The sequence below is a fragment of the Balaenoptera acutorostrata genome, chromosome 3 (genome assembly GCF_949987535.1).
Source record: "Balaenoptera acutorostrata chromosome 3, mBalAcu1.1, whole genome shotgun sequence".
NCBI classification, from domain to species: domain Eukaryota; kingdom Metazoa; phylum Chordata; class Mammalia; order Artiodactyla; family Balaenopteridae; genus Balaenoptera; species Balaenoptera acutorostrata.
This window is the reverse complement of record NC_080066.1, coordinates 38,528,456-38,549,573: the sequence shown is the minus strand read 5'-3', so window position 1 is coordinate 38,549,573 and position 21,118 is coordinate 38,528,456. Positions and strand designations below refer to the sequence as shown.

The 21,118-nt window shown below is 47.8% G+C and overlaps 2 protein-coding genes across 3 annotated transcripts in view; both read right to left on the bottom strand.

The window, feature by feature from the left end:
- The window catches only part of AP3S2 (adaptor related protein complex 3 subunit sigma 2), a 60,185-nt gene extending 55,387 nt beyond the window's left edge, over positions 1–4,798 (bottom strand). For both annotated transcript variants that reach the window (XR_003621685.2, XM_007194341.3), the window contains exons 1-3: positions 4,659–4,798; positions 1,056–1,147; positions 539–650 (exon numbers count right to left, since the gene is read on the bottom strand). Coding sequence is in view for 1 of the 2 variants with exons in the window: in XM_007194341.3 (XP_007194403.1) it covers positions 539–650; positions 1,056–1,147; positions 4,659–4,727 (273 nt within the window). In the remaining variant the exon portion in view is untranslated. The remainder of the gene's footprint in view (positions 1–538; positions 651–1,055; positions 1,148–4,658) is intronic.
- Positions 4,799–8,676: 3,878 nt separating this feature from the next.
- ARPIN (actin related protein 2/3 complex inhibitor) lies at positions 8,677–20,566 on the bottom strand. The gene is made up of 6 exons (XM_007194340.3): positions 20,323–20,566; positions 17,696–17,771; positions 14,692–14,824; positions 12,251–12,457; positions 11,707–11,870; positions 8,677–10,849 (listed from the first exon to the last, which is right to left on the bottom strand). Exons 1-6 carry the CDS (start codon positions 20,412–20,414, stop codon positions 10,841–10,843), a joined length of 681 nt encoding a protein of 226 aa, XP_007194402.2. The 5' UTR covers positions 20,415–20,566; the 3' UTR covers positions 8,677–10,840.
- Between the last annotated feature and the right edge of the window lie 552 nt (positions 20,567–21,118).

Genomic DNA, 21,118 nt, shown 5'->3' with positions numbered 1-21,118 from the left:
CTGGCTGTTCCTAAGTTATACCCTTTTAAATTAAGCTGGTAAACTAGTAAGTAAAATGTTTCTCTAGAAAGCTCTGCGAGCCACTCTAGCAAATAAACTGAACCTGAGGAGGAAATCAAGGGAATCTTCAAGCTATAGGCTGTCAGTCAGAAGCACAGGTGACAGACAACCTGGACTTGAGATTGGTATCTATCTCCAGGTAGACAGTGTGAGAATTGAGCAAATTTGTGGGACACCTGGTTACTGTCCATGGAGAACTGAGTTAATAGCTTGGGGTGGGGGTGAGTACACACATTGGAACTGGTGTCAGCCTCGTATAAGAAAACCAAGGGAGTGAGAGAGCTGGAGAAGAAGAATCCAAAAGCTCTAAGAGTTTTTAAGGGTTGCTAAGGAGCTTTCTCATAGCACCATCTGGTGGACATCTAGCAACTTTCCCCAAGTATCAAAAAAGAGACTGACAAAAGGATCTACAGATGGTTACTCAAAAATCCCATGCAAACTCTCTGAAGTGGCTGCCATCATTACCTGCTACACATACCTGGATGAGGTCCAAGATCCCAAGTTCACTCTCTGATGAATCCACACAAAATACAAAATAGAGGGTAGCATAATGCCGATAAATCAGTTTGTAGTCAGAGCCACCAATCAAACTGTGGAAGATGGGAAACATTTAAATGCCTGTATCTTAACTGAACATATCAAAGAGAAACTCTGTGCCAAGGGAGGAGAAGGGGCCCAACAGAAAGGGGGAGGACAGGCCAAACAATAGGCCATTTCTACCAGGTGAACGGCAACCAAATTTGGCAGAGGTGCCTAAAGCCATTTTACCTCCCCTTTTCTTCTGCCTGTCCTCCCAGACACCAAACTTGTAAATATCTGAAGCACAACCATTTAGCAGCTTCCAAAACAGAACTGGGTCTCTCCCTGAGCAGATATAGCTCAGCTCAGCTCAAGTTGCATCAGGTACTCACCTGACACTTGAGTACTGCCTGAAGAAGCAGTAACGATGAAGGCCACCCAAAAGTGGATGTATGGGGAGAAAACTGATCATTTACCTTCCACCCTCCAAGAAGTTACAGATGTTGTCATCCCGCTTGAGAACTAGATGGAAGGTCTCTCGAATAATCTGCTGCTGAATTTCTTCTGGCTATGGAATAAAAGAAATAAAGTGAATCAGTGGGAAAGTCTGAAAAACTACAACCCATCAGTGAGGATGGACAGGAAGGCAAGGGCTTCCAAACTAGGAATGATCTGAACATTTGGTACCAGTTTACAGAAAAGATAAAAATGCTGAGTAGAGAAAAAGTAAAAGGGGAATCTATGGAAAAATGGACAAGGCTCTGTTACAGGAATTAAAATAGGGTATATCTACCTAGATATCTAGTCCCTAACCATTATCATCCTGATAGGTAAGCTGATATTTCTTTACTGTGAATAACCAAGGAAAGGAGAACTGACAAACTCTCATACAAGATCAAAGAATAACTAGAAGGCCTGGTTCTGAAATATTTTGCCTTACTCTAGAAAACATCTATGCCAGGGCAAATAACAAACGTTAATAGGTCTAACACTTTAAGGAAGTCAAGATGTAATTGTGTACGTGCTTTAAAGACCTGCATTTGCCATCTTTTGTACTGGTAATACAGACATTACATATAAGATGCTGTGTTACCAACAAAGTACTACAGAGAAAGACAGAAAATGTTCTATTTACAGATTAGAATCTTGAACAATTGCAGAGCTATAAACACCTTTTTTCACTTACTACACTCCAGAAAGCTCAACTGTGATGGAATCTCTTGATAACTCACATTTGATTTCTATTTATACATATGAAGTTCATAATAAGTATGGTTTTTAAAAAAGGATAGTGGGAGGGAGAAATCAGTCATTAAGACAAAAGTAGGGATTCCCTGGAGGTCTAGTGGCTAAGACTTGGCGCTTTCAATGCAGGGGATTCAGATTCCATCGCTAATCGGGGAACTAAGATCCTACATGCTGCATGGCCAAAAAAAAAAAGACAAAAGTAATTAAAAGCTCTAGACCAGTGCCCAATGTATAATGGGATTTCCCTGGCGGTCCAGTGGTTAGGACTCTGTGCTTTCACTGCCAAGGGCACAGTTTCAATCCCTGGTTGGGGAACTAAGATCCTGCAAGCCAAGTGGCAGGGCCAAAAAAAATCTCAATGTATAATCAATCACCCAGGAATGTTGTTAAAATGCAGATTTTAATTTAGTAGGTCTGGGCTAAGTCCTGAGACTGCATTTCTAACAAGTTTCCAGGTGATAACAACGCTGCTGGTCTGAGAACAGCATTTTGAGTAGCAAAGCTTAAGAAAACCTTCAGATTGGACTTCCCTTAAGAGTCGGAACATAGATTCAAGTAACATTAACCCCTTTCTTTCTACAGCATTGAATTTAGACTTGAAATGGTTAGTTATTTAAACGAAACAGGAAAAAACAGGGAAAATGTCATTGTGGAGAAATTACTTTTCATAACTTTGACTTACACTGGTATACAGTGGCTCTCTGTATTTACCAAATGGATAAATGAAAACTTGCTAATAACTGGTCACTGTAAGCTTGAGTAAATCAATCACTATTTTCTGGTTTCCATTTAAAGAGTTCAGAAAGCTCACAGACGCCAGGATGCTGTAAAGGATTAACTCTGTGTACCCAGAAATACAAAACATGCTAAGCATCAGCACTTTTTTAAACTGACAAAAACATCTTGCAAAGCCTGACTCTACAGGGAAGTGGTGATAGTCAGTAGGCAAGCACTATGAAATGGTGAGGTTACCTAATTTCTAATTAAACAAAATAGCAGACTACCAATTGCTTGCATCTCTCAATCATTTTAATAATCCCTCATATCTTTTAGTACTCTGCAGTTTTCAAGGTAACTTTCACTTAGGAGCTAATTTAGGTCTTATAAAAATTCTATGCTCTCCAAAGATAAACAAATGGTCGATAAAGACATGAAAAGATGCTCAACATTATTAGTCATTAGAAAAATTTTTGAAACCGCAAGAATCCACTTTACACCTACTAAAATGTCTTTAATCAAAAAGATAATATAAAATGTAGATAGGGAGGTGGAAAAATTGGAATTCTTATATATTGTTGATAGGAATGTAAAATGGTGCAGCCACTTTGGAAAGCAGTTTGGCAGTTCCTCCGAATGATCACCATAAAGTTACTACGTGACTCAGCAATTCTACTCCTAGATATATACCCAAGAGAAATGAAAATACATGCTCACACAAAAGCTTGTACATCAGTGTTCACAGCAGCATTTTTCACAAGAGCCACAGGTGGAAATATCAACTGATGAATGGACAATCAAAATGTGGTGTGCATCCACAAAATGGAATATAATTTGGCAATAAAAAGGAATAAAGAACAGATACACACTACAACATAGATGAACCTTGAAAACATTATACTAAGTAATAGAAGCCAGTCATAAAAGACCACATATTGTATGATTCCATTTTATATGAAATGTCCAGAATAGGCAAATTGAGAGACAGAAAGTAGATTAGTGGTTGCCTAGGGCTGGGGGAGTTGAGGGGGAAACACAGAATGATTGCTAATGGGTAGGGGGTTCCTCTTTGGGATAATGAAAATGTTCTAAAATTGTTGTGATGGTTGCATAACTTTGTTAAGTACTAAAAACCATTCTACTGTGTATTTTTAAAAGGTGAACTGTACGGTATGTAACATACCTCAATAACACTAAAAAACCTGAGAGAAAAATTCACACACAAATGCAAATACAAATTGAATAGTGTTATTGAATGTTAATATAAAATCGATATAATAAAATGTAACCTACCTAAAAATTTCTATGAAAAAGGTAAAAAAAAATTTTTTTCATTTCTACTTGACAAAAGAGGAAATGAAGTCTGAAAGAGGTTTTTGTTAACTTGACACAAGGGTAAAATAAGGTGTTGCTGAGGCCTGAACATAAGTTTTCTGACACTTTCCCCTCTACGGTTTCACAATTACGTATTTAACATTTTGAAACCTAGCCACGAAGAAATAAAACGTCGGGGGGGAGAAGGCAAATAATGATGTTTATTTTTTCCAGAGTAACGTCTTTGGAAAATTCAAATTCACATTATCACGTATAATTTCTCAACATTTCCCACTTTCAAACGGACTTTCTTCAACTCTACGTCGTGAAAGGTATCTAGTTCCTGGGCACTCCCAGCCTACACTGAAGCAAAATAATTCCAAGAAAGCACTTTTCCAAATCCGTTAGCTAAAGCAAAATCATTAAAAAGCTGCATATTTCTTCCTCCTCGTGAAACTGCGTTTAACAACCAACAAGATTAATTTGATTTCAATCATTCAAGTTGTCAATGAGGCACACCCCCTCCACACACACACCAGTTATAGTGCCCTGAGACTCTACAAGAAGCGTCACAAAAATGGCACAAAAATGCCGGGGTCCAGGAAGGGGTGGGAAAGAGTGGGGGTAGCGGGGCGTGGGACACAAGGCCTGACACTGGCCCCAGTCCAGGGAAGGTCACATATACGGGGCAGGAGCCCTAGGAGGTCAGCAGGCGATGCCCGCGTGCGCCGTACGGGACAAAGAGAGAGAAGGGGGCGCAGGTGCCCTGTAAGGATGTGACGAAGCTCGGCCGCACTCACGAAACGCTGGTAGAAGCGGACTAGCCGCGGCTTCCCGTGGTTATTGAAAACCAGAATCGCCTGAATCATCTTTGCCCGCCACGCTCCTTTCAACACCAGCTGCTTCCAGAGAGCATCTCCTTCCGCCACAACACGGGCGCTTCCGGTTGGTGCGCTGCTGAGAGTGGCTCCCGGAAGCATGTCCCGGCGCCCAAGGGCCCGACCACCAAGAGTCCGGTTTCCCGGCACGCCTTGGAGAAGGCTGCAGGACGGGCGGCGGGTTCCGGGGATAGGCTGATGCGGACACCGAGGCTGGGGCCGCAGAATCCCGGGCCTGGCGCAAAGCCGAGCACACCGGAAAAGCGGATCAAGAAGCAGAAACCCTAACAGCAGCTGCGCTCCCAGGTGAAGCGCAGCGGGAGTCTCCCTTTATCATCGTTTGCCTTAACACTACAGAACGTTGCGCGGTGTGGAGATGCAGGTTAATTTAGCCATTCCCCGGTTGGGGAAAGTTAGGTTCATTTTTATTTTTTAGTATTACATACAATGCTGTAGTGAATTATATATGTGCCTTCTCGTGCAAAAGGGCTCTCTCTCTGCGGTAGATAGCGAATGGTGGAATTAAGGGATCTTTAATGCAATTCCTTTTAAAAGGTACCGGCGACCCCAAATTAGTAGTTTTTGTATTTTCTTTTTTTTTTTTTTTTTAAAGCTGTTTTTTGGTTTGTTTTTTTTTTTTTTTTTAATTTTATAGCTACTTTTATTTATTTATTTATTTATTTTTGGCTGTGTTGGGTCTTCGGTTCGTGCGAGGGCTTTCTCCGGTTACAGCAAGTGGGGGCCACTCTTCATCGCGGTGCGGGGACCGCTCTTCATCGCGGTGCGCGGGCCTTTCACTATCGCGGCCCCTCCCGTCGCGGGGCACAGGCTCCAGACGCGCAGGCTCAGCAGTCGCGGCTCACGGGCCCAGCCGCTCCGCGGCACGTGGGATCCTCCCAGACCAGGGCTCGAACCCGCGCCCCCTGCATTAGCAGGCAGACTCTCAACCACTGCGCCACCAGGGAAGCCCCTGTATTTTCTTTTTTTTTTTTTTTTTTTTTTTTTTTTTTTTTAAATAAATTTATTTATTTATTTATTTTTGACTGCGTTGGGTCTTCGTTGCTACGCACGGGCTTCCTCTAGTTGCAGAGAGCGGGGGTTACTCTTCATTACAGTGCGCTGGTTTCTCATTGCGGTGGCTTCTCTTGTTGTGGAGCACAGGCTCTAGGCACGTGGGCTTCAGTAGTTGTGGCACGCGGGCTCTAGAGCGCAGGCTCAGTAGTTGTGGTGCACGGGCTTAGTTGCTCCGCAGCATGTGGGATCTTCCTGGACCAGGGCTCGAACCTGTGTCCCCTGCATTGGCAGGCAGATTCTTAACCACTGTGCCACCAGGGAAGCCTGTATTTTCTTTTAATGACTTAGTGCGGGTGAGGTGGAGCACGTCCTTATATCACAGATAGAGCTGCAAATTGGAATCACCTACCCAAAGGACAGTTGACAATATTTATCAAAAGCCTTTAAAATATATTGAACATTAGACCCAGCATTTCCAGTTTTAGAATTTATAATAAAACGATGTGGGTGTGTGAAAAGATTTAGCCTCAAGAACGTACATCTCAGCAGTCTTATTACAGGGGAAAGTGGGAAGCAAACTAATTATTCCAAAATGAGAAACTGGTAAAATGCATTGATCCACATGCATATGAGAAATATTAAAGTTATAAAAAATCGTGTTGTGAAAGATTTATGGTATAGGGAAATGTTCATGGCATATCTGTAAGTGAAAAGATTACACGAAGTATGTAGAGGGACACTCCACTTTGTAAAAGATTGGAAGTATATACACCAAAATATGAGTAATAATTGTGTCTGATGGAATGGCAGCATCATAGTGTTCACCACAGGCCGGTGGAACCACACTGCTCTGATCAAAACCCTGGCTCTGTCCACGGCCTGTGCACCTTGGGCAAGTGTCATCATTTGTAAAACAGGCATAATATCAGTTTCCTTTACTGTAAAACTAGTTTATTTCTACTTGAAAAAAAAATTCTACTTACCTAAGACAGTTGTTATTAGCACAAAAAGAGTTAATATTTGTAAGTACTGAGAGCAATGCATGGTATATAATTGAGTACTACATAAGTGATTTTTTTTTTTTTTTTTTTTTTTGGCTGTGTTGGGTCTTCGTTTCTGTGCGAGGGCTTTCTCTAGTTGTGGCAAGCGGGGGCCACTCTTCATCGCGGTGCGCGGGCCTCTCACTATCGCGGCCTCTCTTGTTGGGAGCACAGGCTCCAGACGCGCAGGCTCAGTAGTTGTGGCTCACGGGCCCAGCTGCTCCGCGGCATGTGGGATCTTCCCAGACCAGGGCTCGAACCCGTGTCCCCTGCATCAGCAGGCAGATTCTCAACCACTGCGCCACCAGGGAAGCCCTACATAAGTGATTTTAAAAATGGTGGTGGAATTATATTTTTTTCTTATTTTAAATTGTCTAAAATAAAATGTATTACTCTTGTAGCCAGAGTTTTTTTTCATTTAAAAGAATCCAAAGGCAATAAATATGCACGGAAACTTGACAAAATATTTCAAATGTTGAGGAGGAATACCAAAAAAAATTCTGAAACAGAAGAATAATAAGTGAGACCTAGCTCTACCAACTATTAAAACCTACTATGATAGTTCACACTGTCATTAAAGGGAGACTTATTGAAATATAATGGATAATTTAAGTATAAGTGATTTTAATATGTGATGTGGAAGACATCATACCTTGACAGTGGGAAGGAATTCAGTAAGTGTGTTGGGATAACTGGTTAGCGATTTGAAAATAAGCAATTCAGTTATCTCCCTTCATACTCTCTCAAATTAAAGGCAGAGTGGATTACAGAGTTAAATACAAAACCAAGTAATAACTAGAATGGAAGAAAATGATAGAGAATCTAACATCTGAAAAGAGTATATAAGCTTAGAAGCAATAAAAATCATAAAAAGTCAAGATATAGCTATATAAAATTTTATGTTTGTAAGTCAATTTTTTAAATGGAAAAGTTTTTAAAATATGGCAAATGGTTATATTTAAAATATAAATAACTGATGAACAAAAAAAACCCTCCCCCCCTCAGTAATAAATGGGCAAAGGAACTGAGTAACAAATGAGGAAATACATCTAGGAAATGAACATGAAAAAAAATGCTTAAGCTCACTATTAATGGGGGAAAAGGCTAATTAAAATTAAAGTATTAACTTAAAATTAAAGTGTTATTTTTACCTTATCAAATATCAATTTTTAAAATATTATCATACCCAAGTCTAGCAAGGGTAGCGTGAAAATAGTCCTCTCCTACCTTGCTGGTGAGATTATAATTTAGAACAACCCTTTTGGAAAGCAATTTGGCAATATAACAAGACCTTTACAGCTCCCAATGCAGGGGGCATGGGTTTAATCCCTGGTCAGGGAAGATCCTACATGCCACATGGCATGGCCAAAAAAAACCAAAACAAAACAAACAAACAAACAAAAAACCCCAAGACCTTTACAAAGAATTCCTAGATTCCCAGTAGTCTGACTCCTAGGAATCCATCCCTAAAGAAATAACCCCTGGGACTTCCCTGGCGGTCCAGCGGTTAAGACTTCACCTTCCAACACAGGGGGTACGGGTTTGATCCCTGGTCCAGGAGCTAAGATCCCACATGCCTCGCGCCAAAAACACCAAAAGATAAAACAGAAGCAATATTGTAACAAATTCAATAAAGACTTTAAAAATGGTCCACATCAAAAAATCTTAAAAAAAAAAAACAAAACCAAAATATAGTGGCGGGGGGAGGCAGGTGAGATTGAGGGAACTATGTAATTTACAATAGTTTTTAACACAGATAGCTCCAAATAGGGATCAATTAATTACCCAAATTCTGGAAAATAACAGAGCTATTAAGGTAGTCAATCTTAAAAACAATGACATGAAGACTAGCGATATATTGATAGGAAGTAGTTATATAACATCAATTGAAAAAGGATTATCAAATTTTATGTGTTGGTATAAAGTTGCAATGACCATGTACAGAAATTGCATATTCCAAGATCAGGCCACTCCCCCACCTCCATGGCCTTGCAGGTCCTCTTCTCTTGCTGGAAAGTCCCTTTCCACCTGTCTACCTGAATTTCTTTCCATCTCCTCTGCCACTGCTATAGACTAAATCACTCTAGGCTCTCACCCCCACCACTGCAGCAGTCTCCTAGTTGGGCTCATTGCCTTCAGTTTCTCTGCAGTCAAGTGATCTTTGACACAAATCAGATCTTATATAATATACAAATATACAAATCAGATCTTATTACTCTCCCTGGGATCACTGGCTTCCAAGGTATTAAGGATAAAGTCCCAAAATACTTAACATGCTGAAGATGCCATGCCCGACCTCCCACCACTCTCTAAGCTCCAGCCACAATGGCCTTTTCCTTCGAGGAGCCCATCCCCACCCCCTGGAGACACCAAGCCTAGTTGTTGCCCAGGGGCTCCCCCATTGACACGCTGTGCCTCCTTGTTTAGAATGGTGGCCTGCCCACATGAGCTTGCCATACCCTTTGGCCACAGTGCTTTGGGCAACAGGATGCCCTCACTGGGTGCCTCTGCCCACGTCAGTGTCCCCAGTCCTCCTCCTGTTTAACCCCTCTCCTGGCCACCACATGGTTGAGGTCCCAGCATGCTCAACAGTGAGCCAGCCCCATTCAGACACAGGACACTAGTGAGGCGGCTTCTATAGTAGCCGAGGTAAGAGAACAAGGATGTGAACTAAGAAAAGGGCAACAAGAACAGAAGAGACCCGAGGGCAGTCCAGTGACCTGTGACTTCAGGTGGCCTACATGAAGTGTTAACCCCAAGCCTCACAGCCATATTGTTGAGCCCAGGCTCAAATATGCAGGAAGGCAAATGAAAGTTTGAACCATGATAATAAACGCTGGGACCTCAACCATGAAAACCATATGAAAAAAAATGGAGATAATAATCACATGTGCCTCTTGGGATTGTTGTGACAATTCAGTAAGATACTGGAAGAGCTTGGCACAAGTAATAGAACCAAGAGGCACTCAATAGTCAGGGACTATAATTATCATCATGGAAAGCATCTAGTGCTGTGTTTGACACATTAGGGGACTCCATAATTGTTAGTTTACCACCACCCCTCTTTTCCCTGAGAGAAGCAGGATCCACATTCCACCAAGTCCCTACCCATTCTTAGGATGTGTAGATTTCAACTCCAGATCCCTTCATAGATGTGGGTGTGGGCATACTACCCAGCAAGGCAATGTTCATGACCAAAAAGATACGGCTTTCTTCTTATAGGGAGGTTGCTCAGTTTATACCTAATAATAACACAGTCAGTGTAGAGGAATCCTTCCTGAAGATTTACTCATTCGTAAAAAGTTCTCAAGGTACAAAACAACAAGAAAAAAGGTGTTGTCCAAAATGTGGCCTGGCAGAGTGAGTCAGAGAGATGGAGACCAGCCGGCCACACCTGTGAACGCTCTCAGCCTCCCTGAAAAGAGCATCCCCAGGAAAGCAGCCAAAGGAGGTCAGGAGACAGGAACCCCCAGGGTGGCAGAGAACCAGAGGAGGAATAAAGAACTGGCAGCTCTGGGGACTGAAAAGGGCACAGGGGACAAGGAGGCTTGAGCAGGAGGGCAGAGGCTACAGCACAGAGTGCTGCGGAGGAGGGCAATTGCAGAAGAAAAGCAGGAAATACAACAAGGGCAGAAGAAGGAGGCCCCGCTAACTTCTCCTCTGAGCCACTCTGCATGCAGATGAGGGATTCCCCACCAGTTCTGCACCAAAACCAAGTCCAGTTCTTCTGACTGCCCTGGGGGACTTGCCCCCTGCCTGCCTCCAGAAACAAGGCTGCCACTCAGGGGGAGGGCCACCATGAAAATGTCTAGGAAGGCTAGACTCACATCCAGGGAGGAACCCTCCATGAGCCACAGGCTGGGGCCCCACGTCTTAACATCAGGGTCTTGCATTTGATTTTAGCAGAGCTTGTTCAAAGGGTATTCCACAGTGGCTGTAGGGAAGAACCAGGTAAGGCTTGGTGGACCTGCTCTCTCGAGCTCCAGAGTGAAAGTTGATGGAAGAAATGCTCAACAGCGGGCCCCGGAGGCACCCCATCTCTCACTGACCTCAGTCGTCCTAGAGGTAAAGTAAAGAGATATGAACAGAGCACATTTCGTAAAAGTCTTCTACCGTCATCAGACAAACAAGGGTTCGATGGAGTGGTACCAGTGGGGCCCGCGGCTACCTGACTTGGCCTCATCTCATTGTTGTTGGCCCAGGGAGCCAGACTGGCAACTCCAATTGTTTTTTAGTCCAAGACTCACTCTATTAAGACAAAAGGGAATCCACTCCCTCTATCTGCCCCTGCTTTCTCTGGCAAATATCATCATCTTCATCACCTAGATAAAGAGCCCATTTTTCTGAGGCTTTGTTTTAAACGTTCAATCTGGGGCCTTTTGACACCAATTCAAATCTTCAGGTGAAATATACCTCAAAATACCAAATCAACTGTGAGTAGGCTGAGGATCATCTAGGAGGCTGAACTTTGGGCCAAAATAACTATTAAGGACCAGGTCAGCCATTTTCCAGCCACTCTGGGCAGGGAGCCCAGAACAAAGGGGGGAAAAATGCTCATTCAGCTGCTCAACATGGCTAATGTATTCACTTGAAGTAGAAATGTTTGGAGCCTTAATGGAATTAAGTCTCCTTGGTTCCCCTCTGCGCTCCCTTCTTTCCATCCCTTGCTTTCATAAATCTTTGGGGCTCTCTTGTTGATTGGCACAGTCCAGACCCACCAAAAAGAAAGGTCCCTTCACAGCTTGAGGGAATTTTCCTGATGCTAACACACTCTCAGGAATTCCACCAAAGCTGGGGAGTAAAGTTTATGCTGCTGTCTCTTTGTCCTACACCCAACCACAACCAGTGCATACAAAACTCCTGCCAGGAGATGAACCACACCAACGCCAGGTCCACGGTTATCTCCCTGGACCTACCCACTCCTCGTCCTCTGCGCCGTCCCCCTGCTCTCGGGTCTCCACTGCAGCCCCCTCTGAAGACTTTTGGGCCATGATGTTGTCTGTCCAGGATGCCCCCATCTTCCCATCACCAGCGAAATTACACTTGGTCACTGTTCCAGCCTCGAATTTGGCTAATGAATCTGAAAGGAGAAGTTGAAGGCCTCTCTCCGTGTGGCAGAAACACAGTGGGGGCTGGCCCATTCTGCTGGGGTCCCCTAGGCCTGAGTGTGCTCAGGGAGGCCCTGGATGGGACCCCCAAGGCAATAGATAGGAGAGGTCACCCACAGGAACCATGGGATTGGGCAGCACCCCAGGATCCAAAGTGTCCAGGCTATTGGCCCCAAGGCACTTGCCCAGGGACTTAGGAATAAATCTCAAGGGGTCTTGTCCACGGGGAGGCCAGATGTGGCCTGCTCCATGAGCTCGGAGCTGGAGGGGTGGGTAAGCCTCGGACAGGAGGCCAGGAGCCCCCACAGGCCATACAGGAGCATCAGGCCACAGTGAGGGCTGCACTGCTCACCCAGGAAGGGGCCGTCGCCTCGAGTTTTCAGCCGTACCCCAGCCCCCAGCTCAAGCTCCACAGCCTCCATCTCTGACTCAGGCATCCAGAATGCCACTGTCTGATCGGGGGTGAGGCTCTCCGTCAGCGCAAGCAGCTCTGGCTTGTTCACCAGCCCCTTCAGCGCCTCAGGCGTGAGTCTGTCGGTGTTCCCCTTGGCTTCCACCTCTGCAGGCACACAGCACGAGACAGTCATTACCACTGTAACAGCAAGCACTCTAGGAGGGCTTTTTAGGAGCCAGGTGAGGCCTCAGTGTTGTACACGCTCACAACCACCTGAGGGTAGGGCTCTGAGTTCCCATCCTGCCAGTACTCAAGGAACGCATCACAGAGGAGTTATGGCTACGGGCTCTGGAGCCAGGCTGGCTGGTGCAAATCTGCTTACATGCTGTATGACCACAGGCAAGTTACTTAACCTCTCTCTGTGCCTGACAAATAGCGATAAAAGAGGTACCTACCTGATGGGACTGACGTGACGTGTGAAAGAAATATCGAATGCACGTAAAGCACTTAGTATGGGGCCTGGCACTCAGCAAGTGTCAATGTTTTTACTATCCCTATTCACAGATGAGAAAACTAAGGCTTAGACAGGTTAAGTAATTTGCCCAAGGTTACACAGCTAGTCAGTGGAGGAGGCAGGATTCAAGCCGTTCACACAATTCTGCCTTCCCACTGAGACCCCAGTGACCAGGCAGGGTTCTCACCACGACACTGAGGCCATGGTCCCTCCTCTATCTTGACTCTGCCCAGTCTCTCCATCCTCACTAACCAGTCCTTAATCCTGGCCCTCTTATCCCCCTCCTAGATGCCATCACGGCCTCCTAACAGCCTCCTGGTCTCCAGTCTCTTCACTTCCCCAGGGATTTTTAAATTAATTTATTATTTATTTATTTATGGCTGCGTTGGGTCTTCATTGCTGCGTGCAGGCTTTCTCTAGTTGCGGTGAGCGGGGGCTACTCTTCGTTTCAGTGCACGGGCTTCTCATTGCGGCGGCTTCTCTTGTTGCAGAGCACGGGCTCTAGGCATGCAGGCTCAGTAGTTGTGGCTCAAGGGCTCTAGAGCGCAGGCTCAGTAGTTGCGGCGCACGGGCTCAGTTGCTCTGCGGCATGTGGGATCTTTCCGGATCAGGGCTCGAACCCGTGTCCCCTGCCTTGGCAGGCGGCTTCTTAACCACTGCGCCACCAGGGAAGTCCCTCCCCAGGGATTTTAAAAAGCAAATCTGGACTTCCCTGGTGGCGCAGTGGTTAAGAATCCGCCTGCCAATGCAGGGGACACGGGTTCGAGCCCTGGTCCGGGAAGATCCCACATGCCGAGGAGCAACTGAGCCCGCGTGCCACAACTACTGAAGCCTGAGCGCCTACAGCCTGTGCTCCGCAACAAGAGGAGCCACTGCAATGAGAAGCCCACGCACCACAACAAAGAATAGTCCCCGCTCACTGCACCTAGAGAAAGCCCGCATGCAGCAACGAAGACCCAACGCAGCCAAAAATAAATAAATTTATTAAAAAAAAGAGCAAATCTAATCACATCACTCACCTAACTTAAAACCACTCATGCAGAGCTCCCCTGCACCCTCGACTGACTGCCCTCTCTGCAGGGCTGCTCTTCCCCTGCGGGAGCCCTCAGTTCCCAGAATGCCCTTGGCACCCTGCTCCCTCTCTGAAACACCCTTCCAAGCCCTGGCACCCTGCTGATACCTGCTTGTCTTTCAGGATCCAGTACTGGCATTCCCTCCTCCAGGGCACCTCCCCCAACCGCGTCTGCCTGGGCTCAGAGCCCCCGCTAGGGCTCCAGTCATGGCCTGTCCATCTCCTCTACCAGACTGAGAACGGCTTGCGGGCAAGTCCGAGTCTCGCTCGTCCCTGAACCCTCAGCATGCAGCTCAGGGTCTGGCACATGGTGGATTCTCATTAAATGTTCAGATACTTAATGAGAAACTGAAAGCATGAATGGATAAAATGATAGAGGGATGATGAGTACCCACTCAACCTCAAAACCTTCTCACACAGGGCAGACAGCAAGGAGGTCCTTCTCCAGCCAAAACTGGGAAGAGGAATAAGATCACAAAGGGCCCAAGAACCAAGTGAGAATTTTGGCAGGAAAATGGAGGCCACCTGGCCTGGGCTCTGCACTAAGGCAGGTTCATGGACGCTTCTGCCAGACTGCAGGAGATGGCAGGAGCTGGGAAGGCAACCAGGTCCTCAGCACTGAGGTGGGGCACTGGGGACCCTCTGAGTGAATGGGGAGCAGGAAGAGTCCAGCCAGGGGGCCCTCAGGCCAAACGTGGGCTTCAAGGCCAACCATGCTGAGAAGACACTTTCTAGGGACCAAGAGACCTCTGGAGACAAAGGAAGACCACAGTGTACGAAGGCTCTGAGGGAGAAAGGGCGAAGGGTACCTACTGTAGGATGACATGAGGAAGCCTGTGTTCACCTTCCCGGTGACGCTGAAGTTGGGCTCAATTTCATTTCCCTTGGGGTCGAACTTACGGCAATGGATGTGACTAGGCCGGATATACAGCACGTAGTAGCGCTCCTGGGGCCAAGCAGAGAGAGAGTGAGGGGCTGCTTCATTCCCTTCAGCCTCCAACACAACACACACTCCCCACGTGCTCCGGTTGCAGCCCCCCAACCTCACTCTCTACCCCAGAATCCCACCCCAGCTCCAAAAGATATTCAAGCTGGCCACAGGCTCCCACTCCCAATATTCATTCATTCATTCATTCATTCATGTGTTTAGTAGAGCACTTGCCACACATAATGAACCATGGCTAGACGTGCATGAGAGGGCAGGCTCAGAGCCTGACCCCAAGGCCTCCACATGTCAGAGACAGAAAGAGTATACAGAAAACCATAACCCGAGCACCAAGGAGCCCAAATACCATGAAGCAGGAGCGGAAGCAGCCAAGATGCCATGGAAAGGGCACTGAAATGGAGTTCTGAGTGAGGACAGTCACTGTGCCTCTTCCAACAGATGTGAGTCCTGGAGCAAATCACCCCTAGCCTCAGTTTCCCCTGTTGCCTGGAGACAACGTGATGTCTACTTTCAGGCACGTTGTAAGGATTCAAGGAGCAAGCACAGTATAAAGCATGAAATGTGCTGTAAATGCTCTTTGCCAGCTATCCTAATCAAAACAGGAGACTGACGACATTGTAGATCAACTATACATCAATAAAATTTTAAATAAATAAATATTATAATAAAACACACACACACAAAACAGGAGATTAAAGAAAAGGAAACCACTTCCTGGGAGAAACAGAGAAGGCAAGGTCTCAGAGTGGGGAGAAACCTGCAACTGTGGGATAAGGGTGTAGGAAGAATATTAAGAGCCTGGACAAGTACATAAAATAAAAGTCAAGGTCCTGTGTGGATGTCTGAGCAATGCAGGACCCTTAGAGGTCTCATGGGAGTCCAGGCTAGGGAAGCAAGTGGGGGATCAGCCTTGAGTTGGCATTTGGAGTTTGCATTTTATGTGGTAGACTAGAAGGAATCCTGAAAGGTTTTTGAACAGCAGTGAGACCCTGAGAGATGTCTTTCAGGAGACAAGCTGGCAGCAGGGCAGGAATGGGTGCTGGGTGCAGCCAGAAGGCAGGAGCGGGGGAGCAAGGTTTAGTCAGGACAGGCTGAGTTCCTGAGGGCCCATGTGAGGTGAGCAGACATGGAAAGAGGAAGGGAGGGGAGGGGAAAATGGTCAAGGTAGGAGGCCTACGGGACTAGGCATTACTCACCTGGGGGAGGGGGGAGGGGAGACAGTGGAGGTTTGCAGGCTGGTGGTCAGGGGCGTCTAGTGCACTATCATTAGGAAAGAAGGAGTTGGAGGAGGCAAGTTTGGAGAGGGGCTGGAGAACACCCTGCCTGTGGAGGACGGCCGAGGCAGGCCAGCTCCACATCAGCTACTGCTGGGCTCTCCTGGGCAGGCTGGCTAGGGTTCCAGACTGCTGTGCTCAGCCTGCTGACCTGCGTGCTAAGGAGGGGAGGGTGCAGCAAAGCATCTCTTGACCTGAAACTAGCGCTGAGCAGGAGCCGAGGCTGTTCATATGGGGTGTGGGTGAGAAACCAGCTCTGTGTAGCCCCAGGCCTCTGGCCTGCCTCAAGAAGGGATTTAATGAGCTCCCGTTCTACAGATCAAGGAGATAAGGTGGTCAGCACATCTGGGTGGGGTTATTGGGGGTGGGGGAGGGGTGGAGACTTAGAATTAGTGCTCAGGAAAGAAACAATGGCTAGTACAGGATGGAGAATGCCAGGTGTGTCCATGGACATCTGAGATGGGCGGGTGATAAAGGGCATAACCCCAGGAGGCTGAGAGGACAAGAGGAGAAGGTCATGGACATGGGAACCGAAGCCCCGGGTGGTATCAGCAACGTGGACTTCACACTCAGGCTGGAAACAAAGGCCCAGAACTCAGCAACCCTCCTCCCACCTCAACGCTCTCACACCCCTACACATGTGGAGGTCCAGGTCCACACCAGTGACCTGCTTTATAAAAATCCAACATTCCAAAACACCCAGCCACACAGTGATATTAAAAGATGTGCAAGGGAATTCCCTGGCAGTCCCGTGGTTAGGACTCCGTGCTTCCACTGCAGGGGGCCAGGGTTCGATCCCTGGTCAGGGAATTAAGATCCTTCAAGCCTCACAGTGCAGCCAAAAAGAAAAGAAAAAAAAAAAACAAGATGCGTAAACCCATGCTAAGACATTCACCACTCTGCAAATGCGGTCACTTCAAGGCGCCTTCTGACAGCAAACTCCAACAGCGCATTTAAAGTAATTCAATTTTAAACAATTCAAAGTACACACGACTTCCCAGCTGGTACCCCTAAAGGGGAAGGTCACTGTTGACCTTGCACCCACATAGGCAGATAACTTCACTCTGACCTTGTCCATCAGGTCCAGAGGCAGTGGGAACCACCAGGCCAGAGGACAGGAGCTGGGCCTTCAGCCCCAGAATAAAGAGCCACTCATCCTGCCTACCCAGCAAGCTTCTCAGCACTCTAAATTTGTTCCATCAGAAGGTGAGAGGACCTCTTCAGAAGGCAGGCCTTCCAGCCCACTCAGAACCCACAGCCTGAGTCCTGAACCACTCACCTCACCCTTTCCTGCTCTCAGCCCTCCCATTCCTGGCCCCAAACACACCCCTTGGGTTTAGGGCCTGGTCTGTCTTCTCAGCAAGAACCCAGGCCCTCCCATCGCACCCAGCACAGCCCTAACTGACCTCTTCCATCTGTCACTCCTTTTGGCTGCTAATCTCCCAACCAACCCCCCCCACCACCTGCCCTGTGAGCCCCTCAAGGAAAGAACTGGACCCCAAGTCTTGGCACTGGCAGAGCCAAGCAGAGAGATGCTTTGGTGGGTGAGGACCCTGAAGCCAGTGCCCTGCGGGTGCCCCCAGGGAAACATCCTCACCTTCCTGCCATGGGCATCCAAGATGCAGTGCCGAGATACATCGACCAGTTCTCCTTCCAGCAGGACGCCATTCCCCCTAAGGATGAGAGAGAATGAGGGCTCAATTGGTTCTGTCAGTCCTCAGGCAAGAACCACAATTGCGATGGCCCAGGTCAGGGTCTGCACTAGGACAGAAGCAAGTCCCAGGTGTGTCTCCCATTTACCTGGTCCCTGGGCAGGCCCAGTATGATGCAGCCCCTTTCTCTGGGCTCCCACACTGGGCCTCCACTCCTCTGAGGGTCCCAAAGGCTGGGGCACCATCCAGAGGGTAGGAAGGAACATTGACAGGCTGCAAGACCGAGCTATGGCCCCTCCTGCAGGGGGTTACTGTAACCAGAGCCTCAGTCTTCTTATCCACCAAATGGAAGAGTAATATCCACCTCACTCTGCTTCTATGACGATGACATACGATCATGTATATGAAGGCGCTTTGTAAACTATTAAGTGTTTACTAAAGGACTTTACTTTTTTTTAACCTTTATTGGAGTATAATTGCTTTACACTGTTGTGTTAGTTTCTGCTGTATAAAAAAGTGAATCAGCTATATGCATACGTATATCCCCATATCCCCTCCCTCCCACCCTCCTTATCTCACCCCTCTAGGTGGTCATAAAGCACGAAGCTGATCTCCCTGTGCTATCCAGCTGCTTCCCACTAGCTGTTATACATTTGGTAGTGTATATATGTCAATGCTACTCTCTCACTTTGTCCCAGCTTACCCTTCCCCCTCCCCGTGTCCTCAAGTCCATTCCTTATGTCTGTGTCTTTATTCCTGTCCTGCCCTTAGGTTCATCAGAACCATTTTTTTTTTTTTTTAGATTCCATATATATGTGTTAGCATACGGTATGTTTTTCTCTCTCTGACTTACTTCACTCTGTATGACAGACTCTGGGTCCATCCACCTCACTACAAATAACTCATTTTCGTCTCTTTTTATGGCTGAGTAATATTCCATTGTATATATGTGCCACATCTTCTTTATCCATTCATCTGTCGATGGACACTTAGGTTGCTTCCATGACCTGGCTATTGTAGCTGCAATGAACATTGTGGTACATGACTCTTTTTTTAAATTATTTCATTTATTTATTTATTTATTTTTGGCTGTGTTGGGTCTTCGTTGCTGCGCGCAGGCTTTCTCTAGTTGCAGGGGGCAGGGGCTACTCTTTGTTGTGGTGCGCCGTCTTCTGATTGTGGTGGCTTCTCTTGTTGCAGAGCACGGGCTTCAGTAGTCGTGGCACGGGGCTCAGTAGTTGTGGCTCGGAGGCTCTAGAGCGCAGGCTCAGTAGCTGTGGAGAAACGGGCTTAGTTGCTCCGCAGCATGTGGGATCTTCCTGGACCAGGGCTCGAACCTGTGTCCCCTGCATTGGTAGGCGGATTCTTAACCACTGCGCCACCAGGGAAGCCCCATGACTCTTTTTGAATTATGGTTTTCTCAGGGTATATGCCCAGTAGTGGGATTGCTGGGTCATATGGCAATTCTTTTTTTTTTTTTTTTTTTTTAGTTTTTCAAGGAACCTCCTTACTGTTCTCCATAGTGGCTGTATCAATTTACATTCCCACCAACAGTGCAAGAGGGTTCGCTTTTCTCCACACCCTCTCCAGCATTTATTGTTTTTAGATTTTTTGTTGATGGCCACTCTGACCAGAGGACTTTAGTTTTTTATTTCACCAAATTTTTGTTGGGGGGGCGGGGTCTAAGCTGCTATAAAGTATCTTCCCTTTGCACCTGTTTTAAAGCACTTTCATATTCCTGTTCTCATTCGTATCCACTTTAGAAGTGGAGAAACCCAGACTCAGAAGTTTCATGACGAGCCCAAGATCGCAGGGTCCCTCACTGAGAGGAACTGGACCCCCGCTTCCCAATTCTAGTTTTCATAAAAGCAGAACCTGGGGACTTCCTTTTCTGGAACCACGGAAATGGGAGAGGGGTGGGGGCAGCTGAAGGGATGGGGATAAAAAGTGAAAACTCCCTGGACCTCACTTGCCCCTACCGCCCCCCGCCCCTTACGCCCTTCATTCTTTAGTGCTTGTAATTGCAAATGGAATGGTCCATTCGTTCTCATGACCTCGGCGTCCGTGATGGCAGGGCCTGGCCCTCCGGATCCAACACGCCCTCCAGAAAGGCCTTGCCCCTCCCCCAGCCCTGCCAGGCCAGCTCCCACCCGCTGTTGCCGTCCAGCAGGACACTGTCCCTTCCGGAGCGGGGTGCAGCCTGTGCAAAGGCCTGAAGGCAAGGCAGCGGGATGAATCTTAGAGTCACCGAGGTGGGGTTGAGACAAAGGCTGACGTGAAGTAAGCACCGCCTTTTGAGCCCTGCTTGGGAGTCGGGACCGACCCTCGGTGAGCTTTACGCCGATCAGTGTCTCGGGGTGGGGGGGCGGTGCGCTCCGAGGGGAGCGCAGAGAGGAGCGGTCCGGAGGCCAGGGAGGTCTTTGGCGAGCCCCGCCTTTCCTCCCACCCGCACCCGAGCCCGCTGGCGCACCCCCTCCCCCTGCCAACCAGGGAGCCCGGATTCAAAGCTGAGCCTCGGGAGCCAACGGAGGCCGGGCCCGGGAGGCGGTGGGGAGACGCGGGCGGAGCCTACCCCTGGTGGGCGGCGGGGTCCCAGGCCCCGGGCAGCCGCGCGCTCTGAACCGCCTTGTTCCGGAGGGCGCTGTCGTGATAGATGCGGCTCATTCTCCCCACGGCCGCGGCGCCCTCGAGGCCTGGCGCAAGGAGCCTGCACGCGGGGCTGGGGGCACCGCGAGGTGGGGTATAGCGAGGGGAAGCGCCGGGAGGACGCGCGGAGACCAGCAATTCCCAGCTGCAGATCCGGGACAGGCGCAGCCCAACCCCGGGCGTTTCCGCGCGGGATTTAAAGGGGCCGAGCCCCCTTCCTGCCCGCGGGACTTGCTTGGCGGGAGGTGGGCTTCCCTGAAGACCCGGCTGGGACCTTAGCCCCGGGGGTGGGGGTGGGGAAGGGAGCCACTCCCTTCTCTTTCTCTCCCTCTTCCTTGTTACTAGAGGGAGACCCCTGCCCGACACACGCACAAAGGGGAAATTGAGGCCCAGAGAGCCTATAGGATCAGCTCTGAAAGGATGAGTTTCCAGAGAGCAGGAATGGGAAAAAGGGAACAGCCCTCAAGGACGGCGGGGTGCTAAGTACAGAGCTGCTCTTCATGCCCGCGCGCTAGGTCGCACAGTGGCTGAGGGAGGGGTTCCAGGGATCTGTAACGAAGGAGCCTAGTCTTGGGTGTCAAGATCTACGACCTAACAAGGTTGGAATCCCAGCTGTGTGAGCTTGGGCAAGTTCCTCAACCTCTCTGAGCCCGTGCTTCCTCCTCTGTAAAACGGGGTCAGTATCACAGGGGTTGTAAGGATTTAATAAACTCACTCTAGAA